Source organism: Crinia signifera, chromosome 4 (assembly GCF_055691185.1).
Source record: "Crinia signifera chromosome 4, ASM5569118v1, whole genome shotgun sequence".
Lineage (NCBI taxonomy): Eukaryota > Metazoa > Chordata > Amphibia > Anura > Myobatrachidae > Crinia > Crinia signifera.
This window is the reverse complement of record NC_139220.1, coordinates 221,082,446-221,099,756: the sequence shown is the minus strand read 5'-3', so window position 1 is coordinate 221,099,756 and position 17,311 is coordinate 221,082,446. Positions and strand designations below refer to the sequence as shown.

General features: G+C 44.0%; 1 protein-coding gene across 1 annotated transcript in view; it reads right to left on the bottom strand.

Annotated features, from left to right (window-relative positions):
* Positions 1-14,644, bottom strand: part of ADAM10 (ADAM metallopeptidase domain 10) — a 147,439-nt gene extending 132,795 nt beyond the window's left edge. The window contains exon 1 of the mRNA XM_083183818.1: positions 14,377-14,644. Within this exon, the coding sequence (XP_083039944.1) occupies positions 14,377-14,428 (52 nt within the window). The 5' untranslated portion in view covers positions 14,429-14,644. The remainder of the gene's footprint in view (positions 1-14,376) is intronic.
* Between the last annotated feature and the right edge of the window lie 2,667 nt (positions 14,645-17,311).

The window sequence follows — 17,311 nt, the reverse complement described above, 5'->3', positions numbered from 1 at the left end:
TTTGAGACCACTGAAACACTGCAAGACGGGATTTAATTTTTTAGCAGACCAGCAGTTGAGCGCATTGTCTACAAGCTTAAATCCTCTACTCAAGACCAAGCGAACATTGGACCATAATAAGTGGCCAATAGGAAATAAACAGCCATTAACTGTGGGGTGTTGCAAAAGTATGACCACACATGCCCAAGCAGTAAGTGGTTTCAGGTTCCAGTGTAAGAACCTAGTGGGGGAAGCAAATATTGGTAAGTTACCCTCCTCTAATGCAGTGGGAGGAGTCAATAACAGGTAACTGCTGAAGAAGGAAGGGGGGGGGGAGACACCTACACGCCAGGAGCACATTCAGGTTAGGATCCTTCAAGATGGGAATGTTGCCTTAAGGTTCCTTATACTACTCATTAGACAACTATTTTTTACCACAAATACCTTTATGTAAGCTATGGAAATATTTTAATATTTATTAATGCATGCTGCTTTTATCTTTTGAAACAGCTGAAACTTTGGATTTATTAGTTAATGAAGAAACAGGTTTGATCTCTCAAAGGTGCATATTTATCAATTATCAGATTTTACTCCCAATAGCAGTAAAGTTCTTATTTCCAAAAATAAATAACATGCACTTGAATGTTCTAGAAAAACAAACGCAAGGTCATCGGCTCAAAAAGGGGCTTATCCCAAAGGCGGGCAGTTATCACATTATACCCCTTTCACACCAGCCTAAATTCCCGGGTTGAGTCCGGGAACAACCCGGTAACTACCTCTGGTGTGAAAGGTACCCGGGACAAATTACCGGGCTAATTTGCCGGCAATCCAACCCTGCTAGGTAGCAGGGTTGTTCCCGGGTTCAGCCCGGGGATCTGGCTGGTGTGAATGGGTTAGGGTATATTTACCCGGGTTGCCGGGTCCTCGGTGTCCTGTCCAGCTGGGAATTGACGCAGGCGGCGGGCGCAAATGACGGGACAGCCGGAGGATGATGATGACGCAGCTCTCCGGCGGCAGTGAGGGCGCTGGAGAGCTGCGTCATCTTCATCCGCCGCCTGTCCCATCATTTGCGCCGCCGCCTGTGTGGATCCCTGGCCTGTGCGGAGGACCAGCAACTGGGGTGAGTATTCTCCCCACCTCCTGTCCACCTCCGCCACCATCCCGCCGACTGCCTGCCTCCTCCCCACCTCCTGCCAGCCTCTTTCACACACCAGAAAATGCAGGGACATTTCTGGTGTGAATGGGTCAAAACCCTGGAATGTCCCTGCTTGTCCCGGGAACTGAATTCCCAGGTTTGTCCCTGCATTTATGGTGTGAAAGGGGTATTAGTAGTCACTTCTTCCTCTCTCAGGGCAGTGCAGCTCTAATTCTCATGCGTGTCCTGCATACCATTAATGTGTGGCAGCCATTGCTAGTGAGGGTACTGGATGAGGAAAGCGCACATATTGAATGATAAATAGGCCGCAATATCAGGAAACATCATATTCAATAATGCAATCACCAGTTGTTTAGAAATAATATGAGTAATTTGTGGACCCAACCATTGTGCAATTGTGTGCTCAGACAATATACATACAGCAATGCATACAGATTAGGAGCACCTTTTTTGTTGCATAAGGAAATGTTGAGTTAAAAAAAAAAAAACGACTTCCTATACAGGTTTATTGATTAATGGTGATAGATAGATAGATAGATAGATAGATAGATAGATAGATAGATAGATAGATAGATAGATAGATAGATCTTACTTTGTAATGTATGGGTGTATACAATGGTTTATACTGAAACTTCAGCCTAGGGAAATGTTGTAACAACACAACAAAAGTTATATTCGGTTGATGAGGAAAGTGAAGTAAAACAAAGCATGACTTCCGAATATCAGATGTATAGCATGGGGTCTGCTACACTGAGACTAGGGGCTGCAGGATGGTTTCCTGCACCTACAGGAATTAGGAAGGAAAAGTGGCTTTTGATCATCCTCTAAGAACATACAAAAAGGGGGAAAAAAAACAAAACTTGGTACTTGTGAGTTATCCGGGCTGCCGATTTTTTTCATCGCGCCCGAAATCGTGGGCATCGCGTCGGTCGTGGCCGTTATAAGTAGCCGCGACGCGATGCCCACGATTTCCCATAGACAGTAATGTTAAAAGACACGATGGACCCGATTTCCGACCCGATTTCCCATAGACAGTAATGTTAAAAGACGCGATGGACCCGATTTCCCATAGACAGCAATGTTAAAATAAAATGACCATGTGAAATTATATGGCCATTTCACATTGGATATGTTTTAAAAAAAAAGGTTTCATGGCCCCCCACCACCGTTAACGCCAACCCGCTATTGACGCCAACCCGAAGCGTGGCGAGCGCAGCGAGCCCGCGAGGGGCGGCGGTATGCGTCCTCCGACCTTTTCATGCCCTACTATCCACTAGGGCGTGGAGTGAGAATAGAATAGTGTGGCGAGCGCAGCGAGCCACCGAGCCCGAAGCGTGGCGAGCGCAGCGAGCCCCGCGAGGGGACGCGGACACCTTCACAGGTATCCGCGTGCCCTTGCGGGCTTCACAGGTGTCCGCGTCCGCTCGCCACGCTTCGGGCTCGGTGGCTCGCTGCGCTCGCCACACTATTCTATTCTCACTCCACGCCCTAGTGGATAGTAGGGCATGAAAAGGTCGGAGGACGCGTACCGCTGCGCTCGCCACGCTTCGGGTTGGCGTCAATAGCGGGGTGGCGTTAACGGTGGTGGGGGGCCATGAAACTTTTTTTTTCATTTTGGCCAATTTCACATGGTCATTTTATTTTAACATTGCTGTCTATGGGAAATCGGGTCCATCGCGTCTTTTAACATTACGGTCTATGGGAAATCGGGTCCATCGTGTCTTTTAACATTACTGTCTATGAGAAATCGTGGGCATCGCGTCGTGGCCCCTTATAACGGCCACGACCGACGCGATGCCCCCGATTTGGGGCTAAATCGCGGGCATCGCGTCGGCCGGGTGTCCTTAAGTTAACCAAACTTAAGGACAAAATCGGCAGCCCGGATAACTCACAAGTACCCAAAACTTTTGTTTAACCTTTAGCTGGATTCTGTGACTCCGGAATACATATGTGTAGACTATACATCCACCAAAATAATGTATTCACATGGGAACAGTCAATGAGCATGTAGTTTGAGCATTTCCTAATGAGCAAAATGAATAAGTCCCAAGCCGGGTGCCATAAGTTTGAGATCCAAGAAAAAAAAAAAAAAAAAAAAAAGAAATTATTAATGGTCAAAGAGATTGGACAAAGCCAGCACTGTTGTTGTCCATCATAAATGACATGACAAACAGGAATTAAACATACTACCACATAATGCATGTGCCCTACCTGTTGCCATGTTTACAAGCGACAATATTTTAAAGATATTTTCATGGAGTGCTGCAGTGTATTAATTTGCACTATGGGGGAAACAAAGTTTTTCTCGGCATCTGCCAAACATTTATTTAAAAGCCCAAAAAACCTTTAATTTTAGAAATTGTACTTGCATGTGCGGATGCAAATACAATTTCCAAAATAAACATTTGGGGCTTTTAAAATAAATGTTTAGCAGATGCCAAGAAGAACATAGTGCAATATAGTGCAGGTTTGCAGGTTCTAGCCTGATGACGATGTTGCACTGACATTGAAATGTTGCAAATAAACTGCTTGTTTATTGGAGTGCCGCACACACGCTGGGACGATCTATCTTTATTTAGTGACTGACATAGTAGTGTTCATTCTAGCACCCGCTATCTTTGAAAATCCATGTAGTTCCTCTTTCCTGCCTGGGGTGTCGCTGCCTGCTGTAGTACTTATAGCACAGTGTGGTCTGTATACCAGCACTGATATGCAAACCGGACCTGTGCTAGAAAAACCATAGCAGACAGTGACACCATGGATTTTCAAAGATAGCGGGTGCTAAAATGAACACTGACTGACATAGGAGGCTGTGCAAAGCTGCCCTGGGAATCCCCACATGCAGTGAAGAATTCTGGCTGATTGACAGTAGGGGTGGGTGGGTGTACTCGCGTCATCAGGAAACCCCACGCGTCACCCATACATACACACACACACACACACACACACAGTACCAATCCAAAGGGCACATATACCCACAAGGCCGACATGTACAAAATTGTTTTAGTCTCCTAGCGAAAGAGAAATCCTTCTAACTTATACAGTGCTTTGGGTTGAGTTTGGAGCGCCCAATCTTGTCCAAAATGATGAAATAGAGCAACATTTGAATTGCTCCATTTGTCGCCATCTAGTGGTGGTGTGGGGGAAAGTAATTGCCCCATCTCTTTGTATGTGATGCATATACAAACCCCAAAAGTGATTAAATATTTAAAGATGGCCACATTACAATCCATCATGAAGAAACAGGAAAATAACCCCCCATATACTCATCCGGCTTCTCCCAGCTCTTCAAAGCAAAGTACACAAGGACAAACGGGAGATTAAAAAAAAAAAAAAAAAGGGTGCACACATCAAGTACAAATCATTTTAAAGCCATTGCATTTTAATAGTGCAACTTGCACATATTGAGATACGACTACAGATGAATGCAATGGTTAATCCTGAAAAAAAAAAAATTCTCTGCAATGTGTTTTTCTAATTCCCATATGAATGCTGCCCTATAGGTTAATGACTTATGGACATTGTGCTTTAAAAGCAGACCACAAATGGTCACCTAATAAGTTACTTTTTCATGCCCACAACAAAAAAGATTTTTGACATGCGAGTGTAGAATTAACCATTAAGTGGGCAAGATTAAGTGATCACATAAACAATCAGATATGGCTTGTTTAGCAAATCAGCAAGAGACTACAGAAGGCATAAAAAGCATTGTGTGATGAGGCGCTAGCCCCTCCCATACTAAGATGCCTTGTGGGAAAACAAGTCAGAGAGGCGCTGTGTTTTCTCAGCAATGCATTGTGTCAGGGGCACTGCTGTGTGACAGTACCAGTCATCAGTTAAAGGGAGGAAGAAGAGATTGTGTCACATGTACAAATCTTCCAGAGCGTTTGGATGCATCAAAGGAGAGTGACATAGAATAGAATTGGGGAAAGTCCTTTTTGAGATTGGGGAAGTAGCTAGGTATGGCAACATAGATCAATTTATACTAAGACATCAAACTTCTCGGCCATGACACTTCTTTCTGTTCATTTCCCTAAAGAGTAGTAGTAATTGTAATTGCATACTGTAGCTTTGGCATCTAAAATTATTATTATCAACATTTCCTTATAAAGAGTACACATCACTTCACAGGTATCAATGTACATCAGTACCTGGCCCAATGGAGCTTACAATCTATAGAACAAATCATGTGAACACAGCAGGATATAGGCAGTTATTTTTTTGGAATGTGGGATGATAGAGTTCCAAAAAGAAACCCTTGCAAGCATGGGGAGAACTGACGGTGCAAGGTTTTCCAGCACCCTAGGCTAAATTTCAGCTTACCGCTCCCACCACCCACACATCAATACTGACTCAGGTTTAAGTGTGGAGGTGGTGTCTTGGATGTCTAGAACATGTTGTTTGCATTAAGTTCAACAAGAATTACTCTCTCAGAGTCAGCCTTAATTTTGCGATAGTTACACTCATGGGTACCCCCCCAGATTCTGAAGCCCCTAGGCAGCTGATTAATGTTCGAATCTGCCCTGATGGAGAGGCAGACGAAGTGGGGTTTTGGGGGGTTCAATCGCACAAGACTTTAATCGTAAAGATATAGAATGTTGAGTTAGGCCCCCTGCAGGTATTGATATAGTTAGGTAGCAATAAAGGTGCAGGGGTGTGCGACCACGGACAATAGTAGGGCAAAGTATAATTGGAGACAGGGTAAGGATTGTCACTGATGGAGAGGCAGTAATGCTAATAACTTAGTCAACCATATTGGACAAATACATGTTAACATCCCCTTATGAAAATAGTAGTGTTCATTCTAGCACCCGCCAACTTTGAAAACCCATGCAGTTCCTGTTCCCTGCCTGGTGTGTCGCTGTCTGCTGTGGTGTTTCTAACACAGGCCTTGTTTGCATATCAGTGCTGATTAGAGAGACCACACTGTGCTAGAAGCACCACAGCAGACAGCGACACCCCAGGCATGGAAGAGGAACTGCATGGGGTTTCAAAGATAGCGGGTGCTAGAATGAACACTGGAATAGTAATATAAAACAGTGGTTCCCAAACCTGGTCCTCAAGTACCCCCAACAGTACACGTTTTCCAGGTCACCCAGCAGGTGCACAGATTACTCAGGCACATTTTAAAAGATCCACGGGTGGAGATAATTATTTCACTTGTGATTCTGTGTGGAGACCTGGAAAACGTGCACTGTTGAGGGTACTTGAGGACCGAGGTTGGGAACAGCTCATATAAAACATCGGGAGTTAGTCTATTAAGTTAGTTAAAGCCGTTATCCCCCACTTTTGCTGTAGGGGTTTACAAAAGTTATGATATTGCCCTAATAGAGCTGTCTGTACCAATTGCTAATACCATATAACTCTGCTAAAGGGAGAGAGGGCCAATGCAAACTCATATTAAAAGATAGATCCTGGAGGTTTTACAATCATCATTTCCATTTGAAATCCAGTTTTAGAACTCTGTGGAAAACCATACTGAGATAATGTCTACATTTATAGTTTTGCCTTATTAGGCATATAGAATGTAGATTGCAATCTATTCTGATACTACAATCAGTATGCATTAAATGTTCACTGAAAAATTACTTAAGATGCAAAATAACCACACATCAGCCAAGCTCAGTGGCCCCATCATGGTTAAAAAAAAAAATCATACAGTATTACCCAATGTGTTATGTGCTTTGATCCAATTTCCATGGCGGTAAACAGACACAATAAGCAGCTATGGATTACATTTCATCTAGCAACTTAAGGTGCAAAAATAATAAAGCCAAGCATTGATATTCACAATAATGAGGTTTCAATACTGGAATGAATAAATATGATCAGCGCAATGAAAAACAATCAATATTAACAAAATAAAAAACAACTTGATAGCAAACAGCACTTTTTGCTTACTTTACTCAGCACTATCCCACCTTGTATTCAATTAGGTATTCTATAGAACAGTGTATTATACAGATACCCATTAACTAGGACTAGGTCTATGCTCTCCAGAGGGCTATTTTTGTTTTACAATTATTTATACAGTACACAGTCTACAGCAGGCATGTCCAACGTTGGCCCTCCAGATGTTGTGAAACTACACATCCCAGCATGCTTTGCAATAGTTTTAGCATTCTCTAATAGCAAAATTGTGGCAAAGCATGCTGGGATGTGTAGTTTCACAACATCTGGAGGGCCAACGTTGGACATGCCTGGTCTACAGCACTTTATAAAGAATATTTCATAGATACCGGGCCCAGTGAAACCTATGACATGCACACAGTATGCTTTAAGAATGTGGAAGGTACTCTACCTAAACATGTAAAGAACATATTAACACAGACACTGAACTGCTAACTTCAGTACTTTAACCACACCAACCGTGTTGCCCATGAATTAAGTCAGCAGGTTTATATTTATCTATGTGAAACAAACCTCAAACCCAAAATTCTAGCACCTGTGTGAACAACCCAGGGGTGAGAGATTTTTGGAAAAGGTTATCCCAATTAAGAATGTCCCATGTCGTCAGCAGTTATACCCTATACAGCACAATATTTTTCACACATGTCAAGGCAGTAGTAAAGACATCACTGAGTTCTAACTTGTATTTCACCCCTTTTCCCAGCATACGTGTACACAGAACTGTGCTGCCAACGTACTACTAGACAATGCATTGCAAGTGTAGCACTAAATGCACCATTCTGCCTGCATGCTATTTGTAAACTTCATGTGAACTAAGACCAAAACACAGTGCTGCAGACAATGCATCATTAAGATTTAGTTTATTACTACCTTCAGCTCAGCAATAATTGTGATTGAACTCCCACCGCATCGCAACAAACCTTCACATGAAAAGCAATAAACTTTGCTCATTCCAAACATTACTGAAAAATATCGTTTACCTCAATGACCCACAAAAAAAAAAAATTGCTGGACCAAACAAGAGCGTTTACTTCTTCGTCACTCTTGACTTCAGAAAGCTTTAACATTATTCAAGTTGCTAATAATCACAATCAATCCTTATTGACCCAGACACCAAGCTGCAATAGTGCTGATAATATATACCTAGCTCCTTAGCGAAAACCCTCCCCGGATATGCCTGCGTTTTGCGGCCAGCGCACAGAAAACGTTATGACCCTCTCCCGCAATGTCGTCACCCCAATTACCACCCTCATCGAGTTGTCGCTGCCCCATAAGAATTTCAACTGCGATCGTGAGTTGACATCAGGGCTGTGGAGTCTGAGTTGGAGGAAATTTCGAGTACCTGGGGTCGGAGTCGGCAAACAATGCACCGACTCCGAAAATTATAATTAATGACTTCTCTACTGTAAGAATAAAGACCAATGCATGCAGTGCCTCACGTAACCGCAAAACGTAACACGTTAAGTGACTATGAAAAAGCATGCTTTTCATGTGCTTCACTATATGGCACGCAACGCACAATTCGGAGCACCAATACTTATAAATGTATTCTCCCTTGTAGTTTACAACTTATTTCCAACGTTCAATAAGGTTTTCAATACCTCGTTGGTAGAAATCACCTGGTGTAGACTCGAAAAATTCATTCAACCAAGCTCTCCCACCATACGCACAACATCTTTTTACGCGGATGAAGATCTTGTTTCATGCGCGGGGTCGTTTGTTTACCTTGGCTAAGCCATTCCTTACGCTGGTTCATATTGATGTACAGGCACCATTTTTCGTCGCCAGTAACGATTCGGTAAAGAAATCGTTCCTTGTGTCCATAAATTGAACGGTGACGAGCAAGTAAACCAGCGGATATTGTGGCTCGTTGATTTTTGTTGTCGTCACAAAGCATGCGGAACTCATGCTCCACACTTCTTATCCTTTCCTATTATTTATGTTCCCAAAACAACCAAACAATGTGGTTTTTATCTTTGAACTGGTAAAGTTCCTGTTCCTGATGTTTATGCCTACTGCTACTATCCAGCCATTTAATTAAGAAAAAAAAAAAAAAAAAAAAAAAACTTTAGTTTTCATTGTGTTTGTCCTTTGCTTAAACTGTTCAATACAGTAGACTGTTGGCTTCCCAGCCTCTAGTTTCTGTAGTAATAATATGTATGTTGCCTTTCTTTCCTTCAAGGAATGTGATCAAATACATTTGCATATTAATACAGAGGAGTCGGAGTCGGCGTCGGAAGTACGAGGAGTAGGGGTCGGAGTCAGAATATGCACATGCATATTACCAACAACACGCATGTGCAGTAGCCCCACGACCTCTGCTGGCAGGTCTGAATCACCCCTTAAATATGGTGTTCCTTCCGGGGTCAGGATAGGATGCACTGCAGTCATAATGTCAAGATCTGTGAAATGTTCACAGTCTGCAGGTACGGGAGGGTTAAGGTTAGTGTAAGGCAATAGGTGGAGGGTTAGGGATAAGGTTTGTGAGGGGGAGATTAGGAACTAAAGGGAGGATTAGGGGTTAAAGTTATATTGACAGCCAGAAGCGCCATACAATGAGCCAGGAGTCTTCAGGATGTCCCTGCCGGACCCAGAAGACATCGCTGGAGCTGCCATACCTGGTGAGTCACCAGTAGGCTACCAGTGGGGTTTTGATTTAAATTAAGTTCATCAGTGTCAATACCGCCATATATGGTATGTTGACATTATGGGGTTATTTAATGCAGCCGGCGAGGGTGTTAAACGGCGGGGACCTTAGAAAACAAGCAATCCTAGCCATTTAACTCCCGCTCCGGCCGCTCACCATGTCAGAGATGATTCCCCCAAACAGCGAGGCTCGCGACTACTGCATTTAGCCGCAAGTCTCACTGTTTTAGCAGCCGCACGCGCCATTTGTAGGGGGTCAGTTGAATACTGACCCTGCGAGCTGTGACAGCGACCAGGCAGCACTGCTCGCTGTGACAGCTCGCAGGAAGCACTGAATACACCCCTACTTATGTCGACAAAATATGCCAAAAGCTTCCATACATCACTGTGGCAGGCTAAATAACAAGCATCTGGATAATTACAGCTTGGTGGTACAGTGGTAAGAATTGTCACTTGAGATCACTTTTTTTTTTTCAGTTTCTTATGTAGCGCAGCAGATTCCGTTAAGCTATACAGTGATAAAACAAAGGGGGTAACAACAGACTTGGAGGTAAGAGCTTACAATCCTGGGTCATTGGCTACATTCTGATCAGGGCCCTAACTGTGCAGAGTTTAAATGCTCTTTCCTCGTTTCCTCCTGTAATGCCGCCCATATACTGTGTGATGCGATTTAAACTAGATTGCATCGCATCTAGTTCAAAACACATGCGATGTGCTAAAGCACTGTGTTTTTAACTAGATGTGATGCAATCTACTTAAAAATGCAGGCAGCACATACTTTGGGGGAAATTTACTAAGAATATGAATTATCATATTCTTAATACGAATGAATATATGAATGTTATAGCCGTATGCAAATTAATATTCCGGAGGGGAATATACAAAGCAGTCAAATACAACTGCTTTGTATTTTACGATGGCGTATTCATTCGTATTACGAATTCTTATAGGCAGCCTGCACGTATCAGTCAGATCCGTGCAAGCTGCAATGTGTAGATTGGACAGACGGAGGGCTACCTATCTACGGGCTCAACATAGGTAAGTATCAGGCTGTATGGGCTGTGTGTGAAATAAAGCTTTATTTTTCTTATGTGTCAGTGTGCTTTTATTTAACCATTTGTTTTGCTGTGGAACTAAGCGTCCCAGCAAGCCCATTAATAGTTCTCCAAGTCCCGGTATGCATTCCAGGCTTGCTGGGACTCATAGTTCCACAGCAAAACCCAATGGTTTTTTTCTATATTTTACACATATCAGCCCGTTACCCACAGCCCAGGGGTACCGGGGACAACACCAGGCTTCAGCCTGGGCAGGTAAGTTCTGGAGGAGGGGGACCCCTTCATTCGGGGTCCCCACTCCCCCAGGACCCCTGCCCAGGCTGACTGGTCAGTAGGGATGAATGCTTTGGCCGTGGGGACTCTTTTAAAAAGTCTCCCCCCAGCTGTGGCATTACCCTGCTGGCTGGGCCTGGATTTCCAAATACGGGGAACCCCTACTCATTTTGTCCCCCGTATTTTGGGAACCAAGACCGGCCCTGGGCCTGGTCGTAAATAATCAGTGAAACCCTACTCAAATTGTTTCCTGATTTTTTAAAACAGGGACCGGCTCTTTGAGCCTGGTGATGGTTACAGCCATGGAAGGCGGGGGGGGATCTGACTGATCTGTGCAGGCTTCTGCCATGCCAAATACGCCAGGTGAATTAAGTGTATTTTCCTGGCATATCTGGCCGGCAATTAGCAGCCCTAAACTTCCAAAGCGTGGTCCAACCTCATAATTAATCTATAATAGGAAAAAGCTTAATATTGATTAGGATGATTAATAATACATGTCTATTCAAAACACTCATTGGTTTTCTCAGCAGTGAAGTCAAGGGGTAACCTACTGATTTTTAGCTCCCCAGCAGTCATAAATGTGCACTGTTTACCATTTAAAAAACATTTCCCTGACATATTTGCAACATTAAAACACATATAGCTGGTGTTGTCAGAATGCTGGCATTGTGGTGGGGTACTATTTAACAACACCATAATTAACAAGATACTTCTAATCATAACAAAGACCAAAAAATAAAAATAAAACAGATACTAGCCAAATAAAAAATAAAAAAAGAAGGACTAGCAAATAGCTACAAGAAAATTACACTGTATCCTAGCTGTATTGTTGGGTCAACATTTGGTGTAACAAGGTCTCCGGGAAAAAAAACCCTGTCTGGTTACCCAGGAAGTCTGTGGTGTATTTAAAGGGTTATCTGGAAAATGCTAAAAGCCTATGCTGAATCAGCACACAGGTGCTTAGAGATATGTAATCCCCAAGCACCACACAGTGAAGACCCACCACTAACCCATGTCCAGAATGAGATGTTTATGGGGTTTGAAGCCGTCAAGTTGCATGCAGGTTTTTGGTGGAAATGGGGTAGAATTAAGATAAATCAAATATATCTAAATATTACCCTTTACCACTGCCGTTAAAACCCAGGTCATTGCAGTAATAACCCAGGTTATGGCTCAGAGGAAAAAGCTCCCTCAAATAAAAAATAAAAAGCCTCTGATTTAGGGATCTGGGAATCCTACTCAAAAGGTTTCAGATAGGTTGTAGTGTAAACGGGTATGAGTTTACAGCATGGGGAGAGGGGGGATTCAAATCCCAGGTCAGACGCGGGACTTTGGTAGAAAAGGGATATATAACAAAACCTTCATCTTTTTCACTTTATAAAACAAAAACAACTGCTCATCTTAAAAACAGACATGCAAAAGTTGATGTTTTCACTTACGTTATAACATCAAATTACATATGGTGAATGCAGCATTGTCAGGAAATGTTTTCAGCTGCTACAGAAATTATTTTCATTCAAACGGAAAGGAAGGAAGGATATGACGAAAATCTACAACACATTCTGATAAGGAAATGCAAACAGGAGTGTTTCTAGTAGTAAAGGAAACATATTCAAGCAAAGGAATGACTCAGAACAGATGACCATCATGAGGAGCTATGCCTGTTCTCTAAAATATGAAACAATGTATATAGCCTGTATATACAGATCACTGCATCAACTGTGTATAAAACTGTTGAAAATATCCAGAAGAAAAAATAAATTAAAAAAAGACACCACTGCCTTACTATAACCATGAAAGCTTCAGTGTCAAAAACAAAAAGCAATTCCTGTATTATCAGTATTTACCAGTCCCCAAGGCCATGGCTTCGGTTACATATTGAGTTACAGCAAAATATGAATATTTACATATAACGCAATGTTATTCATTAGGAAATTCTAATAACCACAGCTGTGTAATAGGAAAGCTGTTTTAATGGAAACAAGCTAAACATATTACATGTAAATAAAATATGACATCATTACACTAGCTGAATATGACTGCAGCGGAAGAGGGCTGGGGAATTATCCAGCAGAAGAGAAGGACCAGGCACGATGCTTTGTTGTCAGACGCTACACCAGCATTTGGTTACCAACCTCACAAATCTGGTGCAAATGTTTTTCACAGACCAAATAAACTCAGCGCTGCACACATTAAGCAAATGAAACCTGAGCATGAACAGATGAAGCTATAGACTGCAGGAAAGAAAATCATTTCCAAACTGCTTGTCTAAAAATCATTCAGCCAGATTACTAGACTATAGACCAGCGTAACCATCATGTAAATGTCACTCTACGAGGACCCCATGCCAGCAGAGGCTGTATGGAAAAGGAGTGGAAGGAGTTAAAATTGAATCCCAGCTTGCTTGTGACTGTGTGAGAAAGGGGAGGAGGGAAAAAAAAATCAGCAACAAAACCACAACAGATCTAGCAGATCCACTGTATCCAGGTCTTTTAATGCCTAAAACCCTCCATCTTTCCTTATTCTCCCCCACAACCGCCTACAGAGGTGGGTGCTGGGAAGTCTGCAGCAATTCTCTCCTACACCAGAGCAGGTTGTCCTCTCTTGACATAAGGGAGCACCCAGCCAACAGTGAGCTGGAAGCTCCCAGACAGACAGAACACAATGCACTCTTAACCCTAATAGGCACAAACTGTTTACCGTTTATAAACACTTTAAATGCATAATCAACTGCAATCCCTATGCAAATCTAATTATATGTACTGGTCTGTTTCAAAGGCACAACTAATACTAGTTGTGGGGGGGATCAAACATAGAAACAAAGGCTATTGCCCATGACCAAATATTATCACCTATGGGTGCAATAAATAATAGAAAGAACAGAAAGAGGGCTGGGCCAAATGTTGAGAACATACAATAACAATGGCTAACGATGTTCTACATACATAACCGAGCAATTATGACACTGAACAAATGCAAAACACCAAAGAGATGTCCTGAGGCTGAACAGCACCAATATAAACAATAATAAAGCATAATAATAACAACAGGAGAGAACAGGTGCAATGGGGACAGCGCTTGGGAGGACAATAACAAACAGGTGAAGTGTAATAGATGAATGTATGGAGCAGCGTGGTGGCTGGGGCACAGCACAGAGGCTGCCACACTGGCCATGTGCCCCACTGCTGCCGCTGCACTTGGCAGACTAGTGTTTATGTGTATGAGTGTGTAGGGAGGGCGGCTGGGCAGCCTGACCACAGGGACACACACATCATCATCCCCCCTCCTCCTCCTCTCGGGATAGCCGGGCTGCAATAACAGCGGAGCGGCCCCCTGCTCTCCCTCCTCCCATCTCACCTCCCGAACTGGCCGCCCAGGAGAGCAGGAACACGAGCCTCAGGATCGCCATGGTCCGGGGGTGTCAGCAATCACACATTGACCCAGCTGGCGGCCTCGGCGCTCGGCTTCTCAGCGTTTTCTCCCCCTCCAAGGCTTCAGGGGAAAGCGGAAGCTCCCAGTGTCCCGACCAGCGCTATCCGACGGCGGGGGGAGGGAGACGGGCAGCGCCGCCTGTCACCTGACGTCACCGGATCACAGCCTGCCTTCTGCCTGACGTCACCGGATCACTGCCCTACCCGCTCCTTGCCGCCTGATGCTGCCGGCAGATACTGCTCCGGTTACCGGGGCTCGCTTAGCTCTTCCCTCACCCAGCACATGTATCCACCCCTGTCACTGACATTTATATTATTTAGCGCGAAATATATTCTCTTTTATTTATATAGCATCATTCGTATCCCGAAATGTTTACAAAACCTAGGATTCGCTAGTGACCTGGCTCCAATCCAGGGATTCATTTCGAGATTAGGATTAAAAGAAACAATGGGGGGATTTGGCAGCTCAAAAGTCTACACCGAATATGGAAAGACAAGAAGCAACCACACTAGACAAGTACTATATCACACCCTTCAACATGACCCTCTCCTTCAGGTGTAGATTTATTAAGCTCAGTGAAGTGATAAAGGGAGAGATTCTCTAAAGGTGTGTACACACGTGGGCGATATTGTCTGAAATAGCTGGGAATATGGTCGCTGGCCACCATATTGCCAGTGATGGGAGTGTGCCCCAGCGATAAATCGACGGGTGCACGTTCCCGTTTTCAGTCCAGTTCTAATCGCTGGTCGCAGGAGCTGATTACCTCTGCGGCTCCCCCAGCAGAGTTTCCCTTTCATCAGCGGCAATCTCTGGTCGCTGATGAGTAGTGGTGTGTACACACGGGAGCAATATTAGGTAAAATCGCTGGCGACCATATTGCCAGTGATTTGGAGCGCAGCTGGCGATAAATCGCCAGCTGCGCGCTCCCGTGTGCACTCCCTACTGGTCGCTGGAGCATGCTCCTGCGACCAGCGGCTTTCCCCGGCAATCACTGTGACGGGAGGTCAGCGCAGCCCAGTGCCGCTGCTCCCTCCCTCCTCCCTTCACGGAGGTCAGCGCCGGGGAGATCAGCATTGATCTCCCCAGCCCCGTGCCGCTGCTCCCTCCCTCCTCCCTTCACGGAGGTCAGCGCCAGGGAGATCAGCATTGATCTCCCCAGCCCCGTGCCGCTGCTTCCTCCTTCCTCCCTTCAAAGTGACAGCAGCAGCGTCTGCTGCTGCTGCACTCCCCCTCCGTCCCGTAGCAGTGTCTCCTTTTCATCGCTGATGAAAAGGAGACACTGAGCAATATGATTGCTGGCAATATATTGCTAGCAATATATCGCTAGCAATCATATTGCACCGTGTGTACACAGCATAGGAGACACTGAGCAATATATCTCCCCCGTGTGTGCGCACCTTAAGGATCGGTGCAAATGTAGTTATTTACCGTTTGTTTAGCGCTGTTCCTCCCCCGTGTTTTTTTTCTCCATATGCTGTAAAAGTTTCTTTACCGCATTCACTTTGCGGTATTGTCCCCCTGCAGCGGTGTCGGGTAATCTATCTCCTGTGCATGCGCCCGCTGCGTGCTGGGCGGACATGCGCACTTGTTTACCACAGAAAAAGGACAAAATAGTAAATGCCAATAAAAAATAAAAAAAATGCATCCCATAAACTAAAATTTATTAATTTAAATACATAGTAAAGGCACCACAAACGTCTGTACGCACATAAAAAAAAATATTTCTAAAGAATAAAACTAACTCTCACTACCCAGAGGCGAGGTATAACGCTGCTTAGTATACCGCGGCGGGTCCTGCAGCATAGGGTGCGTGCACCTCTCCTATACAAGTCTATGGGGAGAGAAGCGTGCAACGCAAAGGAGAGGAATGCGGAAGTGCTGAAAGAAGCACTAATCCACCAGACGAAAGAGCATACAGAAAAGAGAGCGGCGCCGTTAAAGACGACTCACTGCTACGATAAAGGTTAGAGAATCTCCCCCAAAGTATCTGGTTTTTATCACCGGCCAATCAGCTCCTACCTGTAATTTTTCAAATCAAGCCTGTAACTTCACAGTTGATTGGCTGGTGATAAAGTATCAGCCACATTATCACTTCACGAGCTTAATAAATCTGCCCCTTAAGCAGCCCATACACGCTGCTACGAGGGCGTGCTTTTCGTGCTGTACTAGCACGGATCACATTGCATTGCATTGCATGTGCATCCGTTGTGCATGCAATGCAATGCAATTTGATGAAACCTAAGTACAAAAAGTATGTGCTTGCACATACTTTTTGTACTTAGGTTTTATCAAATTGCATTGCATTGCATGCACAACAGATGCACATGCAATGCAATGCAATGTGATCCGTGCTAGTACAGCACGCCCACAGAGCAGCGTGTATGGGCTGCTTTAGTTATAAAATGCTCTGTTCCTGGACTTCCCTGGTAATGTATGATTGCTATCACCTGTGGTGAAACACCTTTCTTATCAATTATCTAGCTCCCCACAGGTGATGGCAATCATACAGTAAGAGGGAAGTCCAGAACAGAGCATTTTGTACCTAATGGAATGGGTCGTGTTTGAGGGTATGCTATATGATATGAACCACAATGACCAGTCATAACTACACTCTCGTCTAGTGTGTACCATGCTTCCACAGCGACATCCTTCATGCAGGCGTAATTGAGGACATTGTTATGGTGCCCATACACAATGTGGCCCTTTTTCACTCTATTTCAAACCATTGGGACTATAAATTGAGTGAAAATTCCCATATCATATGTGACTTGTGTCAAATTCCAATCTGGTGTGCATCATATCCGGAGATCATCAAAGCTGCCTCAAAGATTTGTTGTATCCCATGACTTGGAGCGGCCGA